The 20,435-nt window shown below is 32.0% G+C and overlaps 1 protein-coding gene across 1 annotated transcript in view; it reads left to right on the top strand.

Moving 5' to 3' along the window:
• Nucleotides 1–20,226, top strand: part of GABRG1 (gamma-aminobutyric acid type A receptor subunit gamma1) — a 90,115-nt gene extending 69,889 nt beyond the window's left edge. The window contains 5 exon segments of the mRNA NM_001101250.1: nt 391–473; nt 3,063–3,200; nt 3,323–3,475; nt 7,616–7,827; nt 17,455–20,226. Of these exon segments, the coding sequence (NP_001094720.1) occupies nt 391–473; nt 3,063–3,200; nt 3,323–3,475; nt 7,616–7,827; nt 17,455–17,724 (856 nt within the window). The 3' untranslated portion in view covers nt 17,725–20,226.
• Nucleotides 20,227–20,435: the final 209 nt, after the last annotated feature.

Raw genomic sequence — 20,435 nt, 5'->3', positions numbered from 1 at the left:
AATCATCCCTTTAATGGAAAGGTGTTTATGATCCAAAGAAAAAAAATTACCATACTTAACTGAATACACTCTGTTAATCTGCCTGTGTATGTATGCCTGTGTGTTTGTTGAGATTCTGAAGTATAAAATTTTAATCACAAACTCAGAAACCACACTTGGGCTAATTGAGGCAAGTTAGTTGGCTGGAGAGAAAAATGTCAGAATTTTATTAACCATTTAAGAATGTTATAATATTACTACTTAAGATTTGAGACTTCAGAATTAATATTATTTTATATTGTATCACAGTCCATTATTGTAGGACAAAATTATGTTTTAAAATTAAAGAAAATATTTTTAATACCTGAAATTATTTCTCATTATTTAATATTTGTTTTTCTATCTAAATAGACTGACAATTAATGCAGAATGTTATCTTCAGCTTCATAACTTTCCTATGGATGAACATTCATGTCCATTGGAATTTTCAAGTTGTAAGTGATAAAATGCTTGATATTTTCATAGAACTTTATAGTCTATGACCCTTTTTATTTAAAAATGTAAAATGATGTGAGATAAACCATGATTTATACAATTAGCAGAAGTTTAAATTATGTTTAACTGTCTTAAATTTATAAATAACATTTATTTCTTACTTTCAAAAGTGATAATAAATGCATATTGAATATATATCTTATTATTTACAAATATTCATTCTATCTGAATCCTTTTCCTATTTTGATTAACTAAAGGACTACTGAAGATAGATTTGTATTCAAATATTTTTACAGTGCCATGAATAAAAAGTTGATTGAAATTTTATTCATCTTCTAGGAGGCCAGATTTAAGTTTATTACATTGTATTTGAAAATATATTTAATTGGTCTGGTGAAGAATTTTACCACATAAATAGCAAATATTTAAGAAGACTTTAATGAGTTGGAAAAGTCAAGGAAGAAATGTTTATTTCATTCAAAAGAATGAATGAAACAAAGATAAATTTCTAGAGAGAAATAATTTAGGTACACAAACTGAATATTTGTTGCAAGGAAATAGCTATAATCTTTCTATATCAATATCAGTTTTATTTTATATTTATTAACATTTATTCTCACATATGTTTTTATAAAAGTATTTTTCTACATATATAATTGAGCAAGTCTTTAAAACACATAAAATACCTTTAAAAATGATATTGCCTATGTCTGTGAATGATATAATTCTATTTTCCTATTTTAAAATTGATTTTTAAAGATATTTTCTAGAATTTATTTACAGTAGATTATAAGTATTCATAAGTCTTTATCCTGCTTCTTCACTTTAAACATTCCCATGTATCTCTTATTGCCCTTTATTAAGGATTTTCTTGACTTTTTAAAATTTTCATCTCACTAAAATGTCCTTTTTAATTCATAATCTCATGTCTCACTACTTTGATTTTCTAGCATTGACCTCTCAATGAATAAAACAGTCAATTAATAACAAAGACTTGATTAAAGGAACATTCAAGGAGTAGCTGATACAGGAATATTTGAAGATATATTCTCCTCTAGATATCATGCCTAAATTCTTGGTGTAGTATCTCTTTAGCTTTGATTGTCTCTACTGGGAATATTCTATCCCTGTTAGTGCAATTGGGTGTCACTAACATCAACATAATAATTATAACCATCTTTTTTTCACACACTCTATATGAGTCCAATAGAGAATTAAGCCTTATCCATCTAATATCTCACAACAAATATATTTAGAAGATGTCATTATAGTTCCCATTTTAAGACTCAAAATCATGAAATTTAGAGTGGTTAAGTAACTACCTCACTGTCTTATTTGACTAAGGTCTAAATCAGCATACCTGAGTGAATTAACTCCTTGAGAGGATTTAATCACAAGCCCACCCAACAGGGATTTTCCCAAATTTCCTTAACTTGGTCCAAAATACCTTGTGTATTTCTAGGATATATAGCAAAAATAAAAGCATATATTTTTTAAAAGAATGCACTTCCATTCTAGACAGCTATAGAGAAGGTAGATGTTTTCAACACAGATAACTAACAAAGGTCTAGTATCCAGAATATATATAAGAATTCAGACCAAGAAAAGATAGGAAAAAAAAAAAAAAGCCAAACAGTAAAATAATGGGCAATTGAATAAGCAATGATCCAAAGAACAAACTCAAAAATCTAATAAGCACGTGAAATTTGTTCTAGATTTCATTTGTATTCAGGGGAAAAAAAAAAAAAAAAACACTCTACAGTGAAAATAAAGAAGCCTGTCCACATAAACTTTAATGAGAACATGGATCAACATGCATTTTCAAACTCTGCCTGGTGAGAGATGAGGTTAATATATTCTCTATGGAAAAGAGATTGACACTATCTCATAAAGTGGGAAGTATATGTAATCCCCAACCCAGCTATTTCATGTCTAAGTATTTGTACCAGAGAGACTTTTGCATATATGTGTTTTGTGAGACATGTACAATAATATTGTAAACTGCAGTGTTAGTAATAGCCAACAGGAAAGATTACAAGTGTGGACACAGTAAAATGGATGAATACATTTTGGCACATCTTTACAACAGAAAAAATTTACTACTGCTACATAAAATAGCATGAATGATGAATATAAACACTATATTATAATAAATAAGATATAAAATAATACATCCAGCATGGTAAAAATCAAGCAGAGTTCAAAAAGAACCTAAACTATATTTTTAAGAACTGCTTATCAAAAATATATATAACCAAAATCACAAGGGGAGGATTATCACATAAATCAGGTCAGTGGTTACCTCTTGTTGAATGGGGAAACACTATTGGAGTGGATGCAAGGTTTTTCTTAAATGCTAGCAAGATTTTATTTCTTGATTTAAATGTAATTAGCATGGACTATCATTATTTAATCATTAGGATTATTCTTTATACTATACTCACCAATTTTATGCAGTATTTTTATATATCAAAATATAAAAATGAGAAAGAATTTCCAAACATTTGTCTTTTGATAATGTTGGTATTGCAACAGTAACAGATTTGGATCTGCTAATGTATATATTTTTAATTTTAATTTTTACTTAGATGGATATCCTAAAAATGAAATTGAGTATAAGTGGAAAAAGCCTTCTGTAGAAGTGGCTGATCCTAAATACTGGAGATTATATCAGTTTGCATTTGTAGGATTACGGAACACAACTGAAATCTCTCACACAATCTCTGGTAAGAAAGGAACACAAATCAATGACTAATGCTAGCATCAAGTGGCATTTGTATTTAAATCTATGGCTTGAAATCCTATACTTATTTGTATTTTATATCCAAAATTTTTTTTTTCCTTCTAGGGGACTATATTATCATGACAATTTTCTTTGACCTGAGTAGACGAATGGGATATTTCACTATTCAGACGTACATTCCATGTATTCTGACAGTTGTACTTTCTTGGGTATCTTTTTGGATCAATAAAGATGCAGTACCTGCAAGAACATCATTAGGTATGATGTAATATTATGCCATAGTGTCATACAACTTTTAATGTGCTAAAAGTTTATAATTTAATATATTAGAAATATTCCTCTGACTACAGTCAGACAAAAATGGACAGATAACTCTAGTGCAGTGTGATGTTGAAGTGAATATATGTAAACAAGTAAGAAATAGAATTGTAAAGAGATGGAAATCTCAGAAATGTTTTTAATAGAGGTCAAGGGAAGCATAAAAGCTAAATAAGAATTAATGCATGAAAATCATACATAATCCATGCATCTTAAATGTGGTCAGTATTGTCAATACTTTTCATCAAGACTATTTTTAGCTGAATCACTAATAGGCAGTATTTATTGACTAGCGTGTATTTAGAAGGCTTTTAAATCCCCTGCTCTTACAATGGTACTAATGAATATTCAACTGTTCCAAAGGACAGGAACAAGAAGTTTCTGGGCTTCTGTTATCTATAAAATGTGTTATTATTCTGTGAACTTTTGAGAGTTGCCTGTATTGATTAAAAGGATAATTAGTATTTAGTACTTGATAAAAGAAACTTTTCCTTTCTTTCTTTGGCAATCTGTTGCAATAATCAGTGTAATCAGTAATTAGGCATAAGAAAATGTCCCTAATTACTATACATTTTGTTTAAAAGAAAATGATAACCTAAACTCTTATATAGATATACAAAGATAAATTATTGATTAATTGATTACTTCCCCACATCAGTATAGTGCATGAATCTCACTACTGATAATCGTGTCTTAAAAACAAAAAAAGTTGGGACAGTTTCTATTTTCAAAAATAAAGAGGTTTTCCTGTGGTTCTATTGCAGCTGGTAAATAAATAACTCCATTTAGTAAATAGTAAAAAAAAATTGTAAAATTCAAATCACATAAAAGTAGCAAGATAAAACAGGAAGTACCTAGTTCTGTACTTGGAACTGCAACTCTCAGAGGGTCTAAAGAGAGGTATAGATACAGCTGGGGACAATGCATCCATATCTGAATGTTGTTTCTGTAATTATTTCAAATTATTTTATGTTACAAGGTAAATAAATTACTTTAGATTCTTTTTGTATGCTACTCTGAGTATTCTTGCCTAGAAAATCCCATGGACAGAGGATCCTGTTGGGCTATAGTCCACAGGATCACAAAGAGTTAGGACATGACTTAGCAATTAAACAACAACAACTGAGTATAGTAAATATTGTATGTTGTTTTTAAACATTATTTTCGTATTTTCCCAAAGATAATTTGGATGTATTTTTTATACCTTTAGGTTTCTACAAAGCCAAAAGCCTATGCCATAATGTCAAAGAGAATAGACAATTGTGGAATTGTATTTTTACATGAATTCATATTTTATAATGTTACCATATCAACTATAAACATAAGCCATAGTCAAGTCTACTTAGAAAATATCTCTTAAAATTGTGAATCCTATGTAGTTGGAGGAGCAAGGATATTTTAAAAATTATATATGCATACATGCATATATATGTCACTGAATGACAATTTCCTCAGCTCATTTATTCAACATTGCATTTTAACAAAATTTTTCAACTGCTTTATGTGAAATACGTTGTGTTCTAGGTGCTGCAATGTTAACAGTGAACATATGTTATAAAGTGCTAATGTTCATGTTAAAACAGGAAACATTTATGTTTTAGCGGGGTACAAAAGTGATGTACACATGTATAAAGCATATGATAAAATGTCAGTGAGTAATAACAGCTATAAAGAAAAATCAAAGTAAATGGCTAAGAATGACAAGGTATGTGGGTAGATACTCATTTGCTATGTTATCTTGTGGAGTTAGATTAGTCCTCTCTGAGGAGGTGGCAGAGACCTAATGAAATCTCTGTTGGATATCTGGTATTCTAAATGTTTTCTTAATTTCATGAACTCAGAGATATTTTAATAGGAAATCCACCATATTATTTTTAAGCTAAACTCTGTGATAATAAACACTAAATAAAATAGGTAAATATCTAAAAGCTAAGTTCTGCTATAGTTTTCCTTACTTCATGAAATAGATATGTAATAGTATTTTAGTCAAGTGAAATTTAATTTCATCACTGATAATGAAATCAATCTACTTGGAATGAGACATAATAATGGAAGCAAGGGATACCTTGGGAAATCTACCTTTGACCATAGGAATGTTATGATTTAATAAATTACAAAAAATAGTGCACTCAGCAAGGAAGAGAGAAGAGTGGTAGTCACTGAGATTATTTCACACTTACTATATGAAAATCCTTTAATTATAATTTTGGGTTAAAAATAATTGAAGCAAAAACTGTCAGGAATAATGAGAGAAATACAAAAAAAATCTACAGTAATAATTGGATATTTTAATACCCTTTCTTTTTCATTTACAGAATAACTACATGGAAAAATCAATTAAGATATATAAAATTTAAATGAAATAATCAACCTACTTTACCTGATTGATATTTATAAAACACTGTACCTAACTACAGAATATACAACATGTTCAAATGCATACAAAACATTAACCAAGGTATTGACAACATTCAAAAGCCTAAAATTTTCCAGAATATATTTTCTGAACAAAATGAAAGTAAATGAAAAATTAATAAAACTTTTTATAGGTTAATAATGGCCTCATTTATTTGGAATTTTTTAAAATGATCTTTTAGATAGCCCCTGGGTTAAATAAGAGAAATTAGAAAACATTTCAAACTGAATTTTAGTAAGAAATTAGCATATAAATATTTGTAAAATGCAGCTAAAGCCTTGCTTAGAGGGGGAAATTATAGATTTAAACTCTAGTATTAGAAGGGAAGAAAGATTTTACATCTACTTTAAACCCAAGTGAAGTAAATACATTTTTTATAAATATATTAAACAAAATGTATTACATTTCCATGTCAATTTTTTAGCTGAGGGACACAGATGAGTTAAGAAACTTCCCTGAGGTCACAGAATTAATAGGTGGGAGTGTCAGAATTTGAACTTAACTTGTCTCCATGACTTCCAATCCATCATAACTGTATCATCCTTAATTTTTTTCAATCCTAAGTGATGACAAAAATAAAACGATGGGCATATGAAAGAAATTATTAAGGTGTGGTTTAATGTAGACACGAAAGAAAAAGTTGGCTATTAACTTCATCATACAAAAGAGGTGCTATTTTTTTCAACCCAGATATTACCAGTGTGTAAATAACTGCCCAAATTAAGATTCATCTGGCATTATATTTAGTACTTCTTGGAGAGAAAACAATTCCACTAATGGTGCTCTGTTTCATGAGACAAAGAATGAGAAGTAAGGTAGTTTAGATAAGAGGAGGTAGAGCATGTGCATCTGTAAGGGGGACTAAAATGAGCAGTGGTAAGAACACAAGAAGGCCATGGATAAAGAGAAATAGACAGCCTCAGAGATCCATACACAGGGCTTCAGTCCAGGGGGACATCCTCATTTTATATGTTGACTTCTTCAAAATATGATTTACTCTTGTCTTTTAAAAATAGTCACTTGGTATCATTTTGCCTGTATTCTTTAGTGAGACTAAAAAAAATAGTTTTAATACAAGTTATAAAAATGTTATGGCAGTTTGGATTAATTTGAACTGTGTGTGACAGGAAACCTTAAATCACTGTAGATTAAATTAGACAGGGGTCTAACGTGGCTTCTGATGGTCTGGCCATCATATTCCAGCAGAAATCAACCGAGAAAGAGGACAAGAAGGGCATTTCCTATCTCTCTAATGTCTAAGGACATCTTTTGGTCCTTGTTTACAACCTTGACTTGATTCTTCTTGGCTACATTTCAGCCTGTGGCCACACATAGCTAAAGGATGCTGGCAAATAAATGTGTACTTCCGGGCAGGCACAGGCCAGATGAAAATTGGATAGTCTATTATTCTGGAAGAAGGCAAGGACAGATATGGGGAGTTACCTACTTTCAGTCCAGAGAATTTACATGATTAACAGTCATACAAGAACACACTGAACACAATGTAGCTATGGTTACCAGATTTTTTTCCCCTGTAAATCATGAATAATCATATTTTTTGTTTCTATTTTTTATTTATGCAAACAATATTGCCATATCAAATGGAAGAACAAAAATGGTCTAAGATCATTTTCATCATCTATTTTTCTTCCCCCCCTCCACAGGTATCACCACAGTGCTGACTATGACAACTCTGAGTACAATTGCCAGGAAGTCCTTACCTAAGGTTTCTTATGTGACTGCGATGGATCTCTTTGTTTCTGTTTGTTTCATTTTTGTTTTTGCAGCTTTGATGGAGTATGGCACCTTGCATTATTTTACCAGCAACAAAAAAGTTAAGACTACTAGAGAAAAAAAGCCAAAACTCAAGACCTCGGTATGTGAAAAAAAAAAATTATCTCTATAAACAACTTACTGTTGGAGATACTCTTTTGAGTTCTCATGTTATATTTTCTTAAACTGATATAGATGCTAGAGGTACCCTGACAAAAGATACTAAAATGAAACTGAGTACCTAATATTTCCTACTAGCAGAAGTATACTTATATTTTTTCCCTAGAAATTACTTTTGAATCACCTCTGCAAAGAGTGGTTATTATGCTGTGAAGTTTTCCACAAGCAGTAAATCCTTTGCCCTAGAAAACTCCTCATTTAAGCTCTCTCTTTGAATCTATTTTTGTGATAGGACTTTAATTTCTAATATGGTTGTCCCACAAACCTAATTTTTAGAGATTAATATTCCTCTTTAATGTTGGTATTCAACTGTGTTTGAAAAACACAGCTTTCTATGTCAGAGAAAGATATCTGTTTGGCTTTTGTACAGATACAGTTGTACTCTCTCACTCCTCCTTCGTAAGCATATGTCTACCTTAACTTATAAAACATCAAGTTTGTTAATTAGAATTAATTCTACTGACTCTAAAATAATTAAGTATTGGATGACTAACTATAATTTCTTTTTATAATGGCATTATAACAACCTTAAAGTAATACTTTTACTGAGTGTGCCAGGAACTCCTCTATTTTACATGCATGATTTCATTTATGCTCATAGGCACCTAATAAATACTTTGCACAAAGACAGCCTTAGAAAGTGAAGAATCCAAGACTCAAACCCAGGTCTTTTTTGGTGCCAGAGGTCAAGCTTGTAACCCTTCCTTTATGTTGTATGTTCTTAAAAGATTCTGAAAAATAAGACACTTCATTGCTAATTTCACTAAATGTTCTCCAAGCAGATTTGTTCCATAATAGCAATATACTTGAAAAGTATACAAAACAGTTATGCATGAGTGGCAAGCTTGTAAACTTACCATGCATGCTTGTGTGCTAAGTTGCTTCAGTGGTGTCTGCCCCTTTGCAACCGTATGGACTGTAGCCAGCCAGGCTCCTCTGTCCATAGGATTCTCCAGGCAAGAATACTGGACTGGGGAATCTTCCTCCAGGGTATCTTCCTGACCCAGGGATTGAACCCAGGTCTCTTGTGTCTCATGCTTTAGTGGATGGGTTCTTTACCACTAGCAATACCTGGGAAGCCCAAGCCTACCATAGCAGATACATAACGAAGCATGGGATTTTTCAGGTTATGTGCTAAATTTGTAAGTTCTAGGATATAATGCTTTTTCTCCTGTCCCTCATTTTTCATCAGTTTGTTTATATAATTTTGCCACGCTTTAAAATTATATTATGTTGTACTCCAAGGACCAAAGCCTTATGTATTTGCTTCCAAATTTCCACAATATTCCAAGGAAGAAGAACACATTTTTGGTGGTACATGTTTCAGAATTTACGTGGTAAAATTAGCCTGTGATTCTCTCAAACTGATGTCATTTTAGCTTATTAATAAGATTAACTATGGGCTCTGAATGGACAAAGCATCAGGAGGCAATGACTTCAAGTTTAATACCCATTTGCTATTTTTTTAAGTAAAGAAAAACACAGGTTTTCTACTTTCTTCCTTTAATCCAAGCCAAGAATCCTCTCTGGATTTTCCATTTCATCATTTACTCATCCACAGCTATGCTCAATTACTACCTTGACAATTTTATTTCTGAACATTGTAAATGAAAGTGTTTAAAATAAAAATAATTGACACTATAGGATAACAATGTACAGTCTCACAAGGATTCTAGAATTTCATTCTAAGAATATGTGATATAGATACTAATATAGTCTAAGGCTATTGTAGGACTACAGATTGTAGTCAGTTTGACTACAGTCAAACTACGGTTTGACTCCAGGTCATGTGTCACCTTACCAGATGCCTCACTCAGGAAGCTGAAACACTGGAGTGCAAGCTTTAAAATTATGATGTTCATATAATTGTTCATTCATCAAATATTTATCAAGGACACCCAGGTTCTAGGTATTGTTCTAGAACAGTTATTTAAGAAAAAAAAATATCTATATGTTGAATATTTACAATATATTACCAAGCCCTAGAAGCTAAATACTAAAGCTGAAAATGTAGGGAATAAAAAATAAATGAGTGCTTAAAAGCATTAAATTATAAATATCAAAAAGTTAAACATGTAATTGACTACCTAGAGAAGAAATATATTTAGAGCTATCTAAAATAAAATTCTATAGTATCTTCTTTCTGTTCAGTTACATGCTTCATTAGCTCTTTCAATACTAAATGAAACTTTAAGTGAAAAACTGGATCACTAATCAAAGCTGACTCCCTGCCTAGTTCAGTGTTCAACCATATGGTCTCGCTAATCAGGTAAATCAGAACACACTTTTATGAAGAATAGATAGCTCTGTTTGCTGTTGTCTCAAAATGTTCTATTTAAGGGCTTTGTGGAATCTGTGTTTTTCTTCTGTTCCAGCCAGGAGAATCAAAGGCAAGCCTAGACCCAGAAATCTTGTAGCACATTGCCTTTATACCTGTTTCAATAGTTTGTGAGTTTATCTTCCTTTCTCATTCTCTATGTCTCTGTTCTGCCAACACTCTACTTTATTTTATAGGCCCCAAATTGTGAATAGTTTAAAACCAAGCATTTCCTTTCCTTCACCAAATTATTTATGGCAATGGGCCAGGACCAAAGATCTTGCCTAGAGTCATTGAAAGGTCAACGTGTCTATTTCAATGATACTCAAGGCCATTCTTGAGATCTCTTTGACTGCTTAGCTGAGAATCCCTGAAAAGTTCAATTTATTTTACTTAGGAAGAGATGATGCATGCGTAAGTACTAAGTTGCTTCAGTTGTGTCCAACTCTTTGCAACCCTATGGACTGTAGCCATCCAGGCTCCTCTGTCCATGGACTCTCCAGGCAAGAATACTGGAGTGGGTTGCCATGCCCTCCTCCAGGAGAAGGAGATGATACTTGAACACAATAGATTTTTAGCTTCAATGATCTCTCTAAGAAAAGTATAAGTTAATAAAAATGCTTTCTACCTTATTCTCCATGTGATATTATACAATGGACCTCTTCTCTGTTTCTTTTACTCCATCCCCCACCTTCCTTCCTTCTATCTTTTCATCCTTCTTTTCATCCTTCTACCATTTTCTTATGTCTGTATTTCTTTATTTCTTTCTTCTTTATCTTTTATTGTGAATGTCAGTTCCATTTTGACAGGGTCTTTATTACTATAACTGAGAAAAGAAGAGACACTAAAGGAAAAGGAGAAAAGGAAAGATATACCCATTTGAATGCAGAGTCCCAGAGAATAGCAAGGAGAGATTAGAAAGCCTTTCTTAATGATCAATGCAAAGAAATAGAGAAAAACAATAGAATGGGAAAGACTAGAGATCCCTTCAAGAAAATTAGAGATACCAAGGGAACATTCATGCAAAGATGGGCTCAATAAAGGACAGAAATGGCATGTACCTAACAGAAGAAGAAGATATTAAGAAGAGGTGACAAGAATACACAGAAGAATTATACAAAAAAGATCTTCAAGACCCAGATAACCATGATGGTGTGATCACACATCTAGAGCCAGACATCCTAGAATGTGAAGTCAAATGGGCTTTGGGAAGCATCACTACGAACAAAGCTATGGGAGGTGATGGAATTCCAGTTGAGCTATTTCAAATCCTAAAAGATGATGCTGTGAAAGTGCTGCACTCAGTATGCCACAAGTTTGGAAAACTCAGCAGTGGCCACAAGACTGGAAAAGGTCAGTTTTCATTCCAATCCCAAAGAAGGGCAATGCCAAAGAATGTTCAAACTATTGCATGATTGCGCTCATCTCACTTGCTAGCAAACTAATGCTCAAAATTTTCCAAGCCAGGCTTCAACAGTACATGAACCCAGGTCAATGCTATGGTTTCCGCAGTAGTCATGTATGGATGGGAGATTTGGACTATAAAGAAAGCTGAGCGCCAGAGAATTGATGCTTTGTAACGATTGTGTATATTTTTGGGGGCTCCAAAATCACTGCAGATGGTGATTGCAGCCATGAAATTAAAAGATGCTTACTCCTTGGAAGGAAAGTTATGACCAACCTAGATAGGATATTCAAAAGCAGAGACATCACTTTGCCAACAAAGGTCTGTCTAGTCAAGGCTATGGTTTTTCCAGTAGTCATGTATGGATGTGAGAGTTGGACTGGGAAGAAAGCTGAGCGCTGAAGAATTGATGCTTTTGAACTATGGTGTTGGAGAAGCCTCTTGAGAGTCCCTTGGACTGCACGGAGATCCAACCAGTCCATTCTAAACGAGATCAGTCCTGGGTGTTCTTTGGAAGGAGTGATGCTAAAACTAAACTCCAGTACTTTGGCCACTCATGCGAAGAATTGACTCATTGGAAAAGACTCTGATGCTGGGAGGGATTGGGGGCAGGAGGAGAAGGAGATGACACAGGATGAGATGGCTGGATGACATCACCGACCCAATGGAGGTGAGTTTGAGTGAACTCCGGGAGTTGGTGATGGACAGGGAGGCCTGGCATGCTGCAGTTCATGGGGTCACAAAGAGTCAGACATGACTGAGCGACTGAACTGAACTATTGTGTTGAAGCTTCTTGAGAGTCCCTTGGATGGAAAAGAGATCCAACCAGTTAATCCTAGAGTAAATCAGTCTTGAATATTCATTGAAAGGACTGTTGTTGAAGCTGAAACTCCAATACTTTGGCCACCTGATATGAAGAACTGACTCATTTGAAAAGACCCTGATGCTGAGATAAACTGGAGGCAGGAGGAGAGGGGACAACAGAGGATGAGGTGGTTGGATGGCATCACTGACTGGATGAACATGAGTTTGAGCAATGTCTAGGAGTTGGTGACGGTAGGGAAGCCTGGCCTGCTGGAGTCCCTGGAGTCACAAAGAGTCAGACACGACTGAGCATCTGAACTGAATATATTTTAATAGGATTTTATTTCTATTCATTGAGAATATGATTCAGGTATGTTTGTATCAATATCCATTTTCAGTTAAATCTAGTATACTAAATATATTGAATTATAGAATCAAGATCCCCTATGAAAGAGGTAAAGATCTCAGAAAATCAATGGTAATAAACAATCCAAATAAAGAGTTGTTCATTTTAAAACTCAAATATTCAGCCCTTTGATGATAAAAATACCAGAAAACTATTTTATACCTATTTTAGGAGCCTGGTATACCCATTTGAGGATGGAACTTTCTTATTTGTAATCTCTTAGTTGGTGGAAATGTTAAATGTTTGAAGTTTATTTCACCAACAGTGGGCAAGATGGGCTTCCCTAGTGGCTCTGAAGTAAGAATCTCCCTGCTGTGCAGGAAACCCAAGTTAGATCCCTGGGTCAGGAAGATCCTCTGGATAAGGGAATGGTTGGTTACCCACTTCAGTATTCTTGCCTGGAGAATTCCATGGACAGAGAAGCCTTGTGGGCTACAATCCATGGAGTTGCATAGAGTTGGACACGACTGAGTGACTAAGAATGGACAAGACACTATAAAGAGAATAATGACAGAATGTGTTCTCTGCTTTCAGGGCTCTGTAAATCTAGTTGTGGAAAAATGAATTAGAAGTATAAACAGAAGATAAGAAATACAGTACAAATAACAGTCCAATGTAAAAATCAAAAGTAAACAAAGACACTGTAAGGAAGTAGAAGTTAGATAACTGGTTTCAAATACCTTTGCAGCAGCAAAATATTTTCTACGACAGATATGTTAAGCATATTTGAAGATGTTCATACTGAAATAGAGATAGCCACCACAGAGTCCAAACTAAGTGGCCTGTCTCATGCACAAAACGAATCTTGAGACATTATGTAATGTAGTTTGTGAAACACTAACAAGCACATGGTGTTGAGAAAGAGCTATACCATTGTGAGTGACAGTGCAGTGGGTGGGCTTCTCTCATTTCACTGTAAATAATTTATTCAAAGTGTATGTAAACTAATTCTTCCAAGTGGGAATTTGATAGAGAAAACTACAAAGAGAGCATGACATCATTGAAGTAGTTCTCTGAAGAATAAATTGCAGTTTTCAGGAAACAAATTAGTAAGAACCTTTGAGAGAAGGAACCATGTAATCCAGGTTGAGGTTTACATATAAGAATAAAAAGTAGACTGGTGTGTTTCTCAAGCTCTTTGTCTAATGCAATAACCACTAGCTAGGTTGATTTAAATTAACTAAAAACAACCAAAAATTTAAATCTTAGTAGCAGTGGTCACATTTCAAGTGCTTAATAGCCACATGTAACTAGTAGAAACTTCTGGACAATGCTGGTTTAAAAATAGGAATCTTAGGAAAGAAATTAAGCCAAGTTGAGGATAGAAAAGTTGTTTATTGCCAAGATGTTGAAATCTCCAGCACAATGTTAAGAAATTTAGATTTTGCCCTGTCAGCACTGATAAGCTATGAATGTTTTCAAAAAGATGGCATATTTATTTCTGTATTTTTGAAAGACAATTGTAAGTAGCATGGAATACTTTTGAATTACCAAAGAAGCAAGGAGATACAGACTACTGCACGAGTTCAAGATGTAATATATTACTGAGAATGTCACTAGAATATAAGAGTGGAAATACAGTGTGAAAGGTATTCTTGTGTGTGTGTATTTGTTTTGTCCAGAGTACACAACCCACAGCCCATTCTTCAGCTAATACATATCATATCTTTATAAATAAGCAATCCTCTACCTTTTAGAGCCCAAAAATAATGAAAAGCTGTATCAATACACAGTTTCACCAATTATAAACTTTCTTTCCTATAATGGTATTTGGCAAAGCTCCCAGGACTGGTTATTTGATATTGGTGAAATCTGAAATACAGTAAGAAGCTTACTTGTGTATGGTTAAAACAAATGAACAAATCAAACAATGTATAAATGTACAAGTGAAAATACAGTTCTCTGCTTATCAGCCTTGGTCCCAACCCTCAGAATTAGGTTTATTTGTTTATTTTTTTAACTTTCTATTTTTTACTTTCCTCTGATAATTATTTACATTAACTTCTATATTCTTGAAGTACCAAGATTGACAACTCTGACGAAAATCTACCTCACATCTATTTTAACACTAATATAGTTTCATAATATTTGAAATTTTGACTGATAATTAACTAAGTATTCTCATATGTAACTTTTTGATGAAAAATTAATAATAGTGATACTAGTCAATATTTCATAATATCAATAACATGACCTAATAATGTCTGCAATGTCTGCTAATTGCTAATACTAAATATTATCAATGGTAGTAGTATATGATCTAAATAGAAAGTATTGGCCTTGGTGCTTAAAGTATATTTTATATATTAACTATATGATTTGTATATTAAACTATATGATTAAACTATAAGCAATAGAGTATTTAGTATATAACCAGATGCATATGTATCTTTAATAGAATGGGATTGATTTCTCAAAATGTTAAGTTCAGCTATATTCTTAATGATTTTTTTGAAATAACAAAAAGATGGTATATTCTGAAAACTACATCATTTGAAGTAAAAGAAAATTCTATTCGATTGTTGTTTTCTTTATATTATTTAAACAGGTCTATTTTATATTCTCAATGTTTGTTATTTTGGGTGGACATCAGGATCTTTATTTGAGAAATTATAAGGTAGGCTATGCAGTTGTACTTCAGATAAATAAAGTTTATAATGTTTATACTTTTCCAATTCATATTTCAGTGGTTCCAGATTACAAATCTGTATATCACAAATATTTTATTTTACTGATATTGTATCAACTCTTTAGTTATTTTTCTTAGCACATACAAAATTCACTTCAAGTCACGTTCATCATTCAATGAAGTGTAGTTTCAATTTATGATTAGTAGTGTTTTGAGGGAGATAGCAGGAAACTAGAAAACCATCAGTCTGAAGTGTCTCTGCAATAGATGTTCTCCATGATTTTGGCCACCAGGGATTGGTTCATATTTTAAGTGAAACATTTGCAGTTTTCCTCCATTTTTGTGCACTTTTATGTTTGATCATCCTTCTCATACAAAACTGATATCTTCCAACAAACACACGGTGTCCATTTATGGCAGTTCTGAGTGATAAAGGGAATGTGCTTTATGTCTTATAGCCTTGAAATTGCATACTAACAATCTTATATTTTACCCACTTTCACTCTTATTAACATTGGAACATATGCTATTTAAGTATCAAGTGATAAGAAAATTAATACAAATTTATCTCAATTTTGTACATAAGTTAGTGCTCCACTAAAATTTAGGAGTCCAGTCAAGTAAACCCAAGTAACAGTCTCAGAAGATCATCATTAACATATAATTATATATTGCCTCTGTTGTTCATGATGCGTGTGCACAGGTTAAGTCACACATTTATTTGTTTTTAGGGCATTGTTTATCTTTGAGCTGCACAGTTTTTTTCTAATATGGATAGTGTAACTTGTGTAATGGATTTATCTTTTTAAAACATCATTAAATGTGATTATTTTTTTGCATCTACTGAATGTTTAATGTTTATTGGTTCAGATTCTATGTTTATTTTAGAAATAAAGTGGGTTTGAATATAAGTCCAAATGTTTTTAAATTCTCATTTTGTGCTTGATTTTCTAAATCTTTCTCATACAGTGTTTAATTTTCATAGTTTTGAGATTTATTTCAGAATTTAGGATGAAAAATTTTTTATAAACATTCTCATTAGAATTGAAAATCAGGATAAAACAATTGTGATAATCTCAGCATTGTATTCAGTGTTTATAAAATAAAACCACTGATTATACTATATTGTGAGATTCACATCTAAAATAACCCCTGAAATACGTGGATGTCCTAAAGAATAAGGGTTACTAAAGATGGCAATTTTCATTCATAATTTATTTGCCATTTAATTTAAGCATTCATTAATATAATTCTTCCCCAGCTATGGGGAAGACTGGAATGAGACAAATTTTGGTAGAATGAGCAAAATTTTGAATATCAGTTGTTTCCAAGCTGAGTTTTTAACTCCTGCACGTTCTTTCTCCCAAACACAATGCTTTGTGCTTATCCACAACTCCAGACCTCAAATATTTTTTATTCATTTACACCTTCTTAAAATTTTCTGCTTTACCAAAATCAGATACTAACAATCTTGTATTTTAACCACCTTCACTCTGATTAACATTTGAACATATGCTATATAGGTATTAAGTGATAAGAAAATCAATACCAACTTGTGAATCTTTATTATTTGTTTTCATTATGACTAAAATACAGTATAGAATATAACCACAGCAAACCAACAGATGTTTATAGTATTATAAATATTTTACTGTAAAATATCATAGAAAATATAGTTTATCCTCATTTTAGAATTAGATTCATGGTCAATAATAATTTAGTAGATCATCTTTTTAAAGGTATAAAAATATATTTCATTTTTTAGTGTATTTTTCCCTCAAAATCTTTGGACCATAAAATAATATTGGTATATGCTACAAAGTAAATTATAGTCTAAAAAAGATGTTAGGATTGAATATTTGTTTGATTTTTGAAAAATATGATTTTTTTTTTTTTACTGCATATCACTCTTAGAGTTTGCCTTGAGGGGACAAATTGATCTTTTTTAGGCTATTTTTTTTCTCAACACTCATTTATTATCTTACTCAGATGTCCTCTGGACTCCATCCTGGATCTACTCTGATTCCAATGAATAGCCTTTCTCTGCCACAAGGAGAAGATGATTATGGCTACCAGTGTTTGGAGGGCAAAGATTGTGCCAGCTTCTTCTGTTGCTTTGAAGACTGCAGAACAGGATCTTGGAGGGAAGGGAGGATACACATACGCATTGCCAAAATTGATTCTTATTCTCGAATATTTTTCCCAACAGCTTTTGCCCTGTTCAATCTGGTTTATTGGGTTGGCTATCTTTACTTATAAATTCTACTTACTAGAAAAAATGAAAAAGAAGTCTGACTAAATCCAATATAATCTACTGTCCTTCAGTACTGCATGAAGTTTGAATTTAAAATGCAGAGAAACCAATGGTTTAAATGTGAATAGTTATTTTACCTATTTTATGGCTTTCATAGGTAAATAAAGTAGTGGCTTTCAGTTTAATGTACTTTATATAAAACAGATTATTGCAAAATTCAACCTATTAAAATAGTATTGTATATTTGTACTTTAATTTTCTTTATTTTTACATATATCCTATTAGGAGTTTGAATTTATGAGTTCTGTGATTCATATTTTAAAATGGAATAATTTATTACAAACTTTATTTAAGTTTAATCAATCATTTGTAATGGTAGCCTAATCTAATGCCTAATACTATGTAATCTGTTTTTGCCTAGAAAATATTGTTAATTTGATTTTTTTTTTTTTTTTTATGCTTTGTTTGGAATAGAACTAGTTGAAAACAGTGAACCATGATTTCATTGGGTTGATTTCTAAGAAGCTTTACTCCTCCAAACAAATTAATTTTACAATTTTTATTTTTTAAAGAAGAAAAAGCCAGTTTTTAGCTTACCTTTAATCTAGTTCATTTCCTGATGAAATATTTAGGTTTGGTGGCTTGCAAACTAGGATGGAAACTATCAAAGACACTTAAATACAAGGTGAAAATAAATGAAAAATATTACATTTAACCATTTTATTCTTGTTTCATAGCATTTATGAAGAACAAAGAAATTAATATTGAAATGTTTAGATCTACCAACCTTGAAATTATGACTTTTTCTTAACCTTTTACAAAAGTGTTATATTCCTTAAATTAACAACAACAAACATTGAGGAAGAGGGCTTGTATTTACTCATGTGGCTAAAGAATATTATCCAGCAAATTGATTTGAAATTCAATTTAAGGATATTGTCTTAAGTACATGCTATTAACATTTGTCAGACCAGTAATATTCTGGAAACACAGTTTCAGGACTGTGTTGTATATCGTCTTTTCCAGTTCCTAAATTTCAACTTGGTCAGGTTTACGAGTTTGTTACAAATTGTAATGACATTCTCTTTTTTAGAAAATGTGAGCAGGCACAGAAATTATATTAAAGGTGAAATTCTGTTAGAGGTACCTCTAATGAAAATGAATGTATGGAACTCTCAATTCTGAGAGATAGGAACAAAAATAATCTTACTATAGTTTAGAGCCTGTTGGTTAATAGTTTCCAAATGTCTGTTTTGTTAAGAGGCAAGTTAAACTCAGGCTTTAATTATTATATTCCTGTAACTAGTTTGGCATATCAGTTATTTATAAGAACTCCCTATTCATTCACCATAACCTAATCATTTGGAAAATCACCAGAGTGATCTTGAGGGTAGCTTTTAAAAATTGTTTCCATTGTCAACAGCAACCATCAGGACAAAGCGTTTTATGGTCCTGACCATCTTATGGTATGTGGAGGAAGCTATCCCTTGGGCACTTGACACCACATGGTTAGTGAATACATGATTATGCTCTGGCATGGTATTACTTAGGTTTTGAGAATATATAGGGTTTTTTTTTCAGTCTAGTATATTTCATTTTGTATCAACAGCCTACATCTGAATTTTTTCACTTTGCTTATAAATCTTGGGGAAAAGTAACCATGAATTAAGTGATATTGCCCAAATATCCACCGACACTGCTTTTTTTGAATGGAGAGCCAAATTAAACTTTGGCCATGTATATATTCACTTACAAAGTGCTCATGCTTTCATTTTTATAACATTGCATATTGAGGATATTCTTAAAGTAAACATTCATTTAAAGATAAATGAAAAATGAAGTACCAATGAAGAATAAATCATTTCATTAAAATGTATCATGGGTATTTCCATGTTTTAAGCTCTGGCCTGCTCATTATCATGGGGACAGTTTTAATTCTGCTATTCTTTCAAGTCTATCTGAGCATGACCATACTTCAAAATTCTTAAAAATTAATATGAACAACTTTGCTTTTCTCACTGTGTTCCATTAACTCGACTTCACTATTAACAATTTTCACATTGTGAATAAGAGAAAATAAAATATGATAAAAATTAGATAAAAATATGACAATGCTTTTCTATGTACATTCATTGTATATACCATCAAGACATCTGATTTGTTTTCAAAGCCAGTGGTATTCTGAGCAGTTCTGTTTAAACATGCGGATCAGAAAGGGAAGTGTGTACAAATTTTATTCTTTCTAAAAATGAGAATGAAAAGAAGTTACAATTAGATTATTTTTACAAATCAAGTAGATCTTACTTTAAAAGGAAATGCAGTCTAATCCCTGTTTCTCTCTTCTTTCAAGTATTATTTTTATTATCTTAAGAAAGATTTCTTTAAAAAATAATTCCTCCTCTTTCTCCATGTGAGTTACATCTTGATTTTATTGGATTCACTGGTACTTGTGTTTTCTGACTGTTTAAATATACACCGAATAACATACACCAAAAAAAAAAAAAAAAGATATAGATAGAGAAAGGATAACTGGACCAGAGGGACTTAAAATAATTTGGAGAAGTGTTAATTCACATAGCACTATCCTCTAAATATGTTACCAGGATCTAGAAGTATTGAAAAGGAAAATCGTGACTAGCATGATTTTATTCTCTTGGATTTATGAGTGCATGAAAATATTTTATCTATTTTTGAATTGCATAGATAAACTCAATTG

This window comes from Bos taurus, chromosome 6 (assembly GCF_002263795.3).
Source record: "Bos taurus isolate L1 Dominette 01449 registration number 42190680 breed Hereford chromosome 6, ARS-UCD2.0, whole genome shotgun sequence".
NCBI classification, from domain to species: domain Eukaryota; kingdom Metazoa; phylum Chordata; class Mammalia; order Artiodactyla; family Bovidae; genus Bos; species Bos taurus.
The sequence above is the reverse complement of the archived record's forward strand: the minus strand, read 5'-3'. Positions and strand labels throughout refer to the sequence as shown.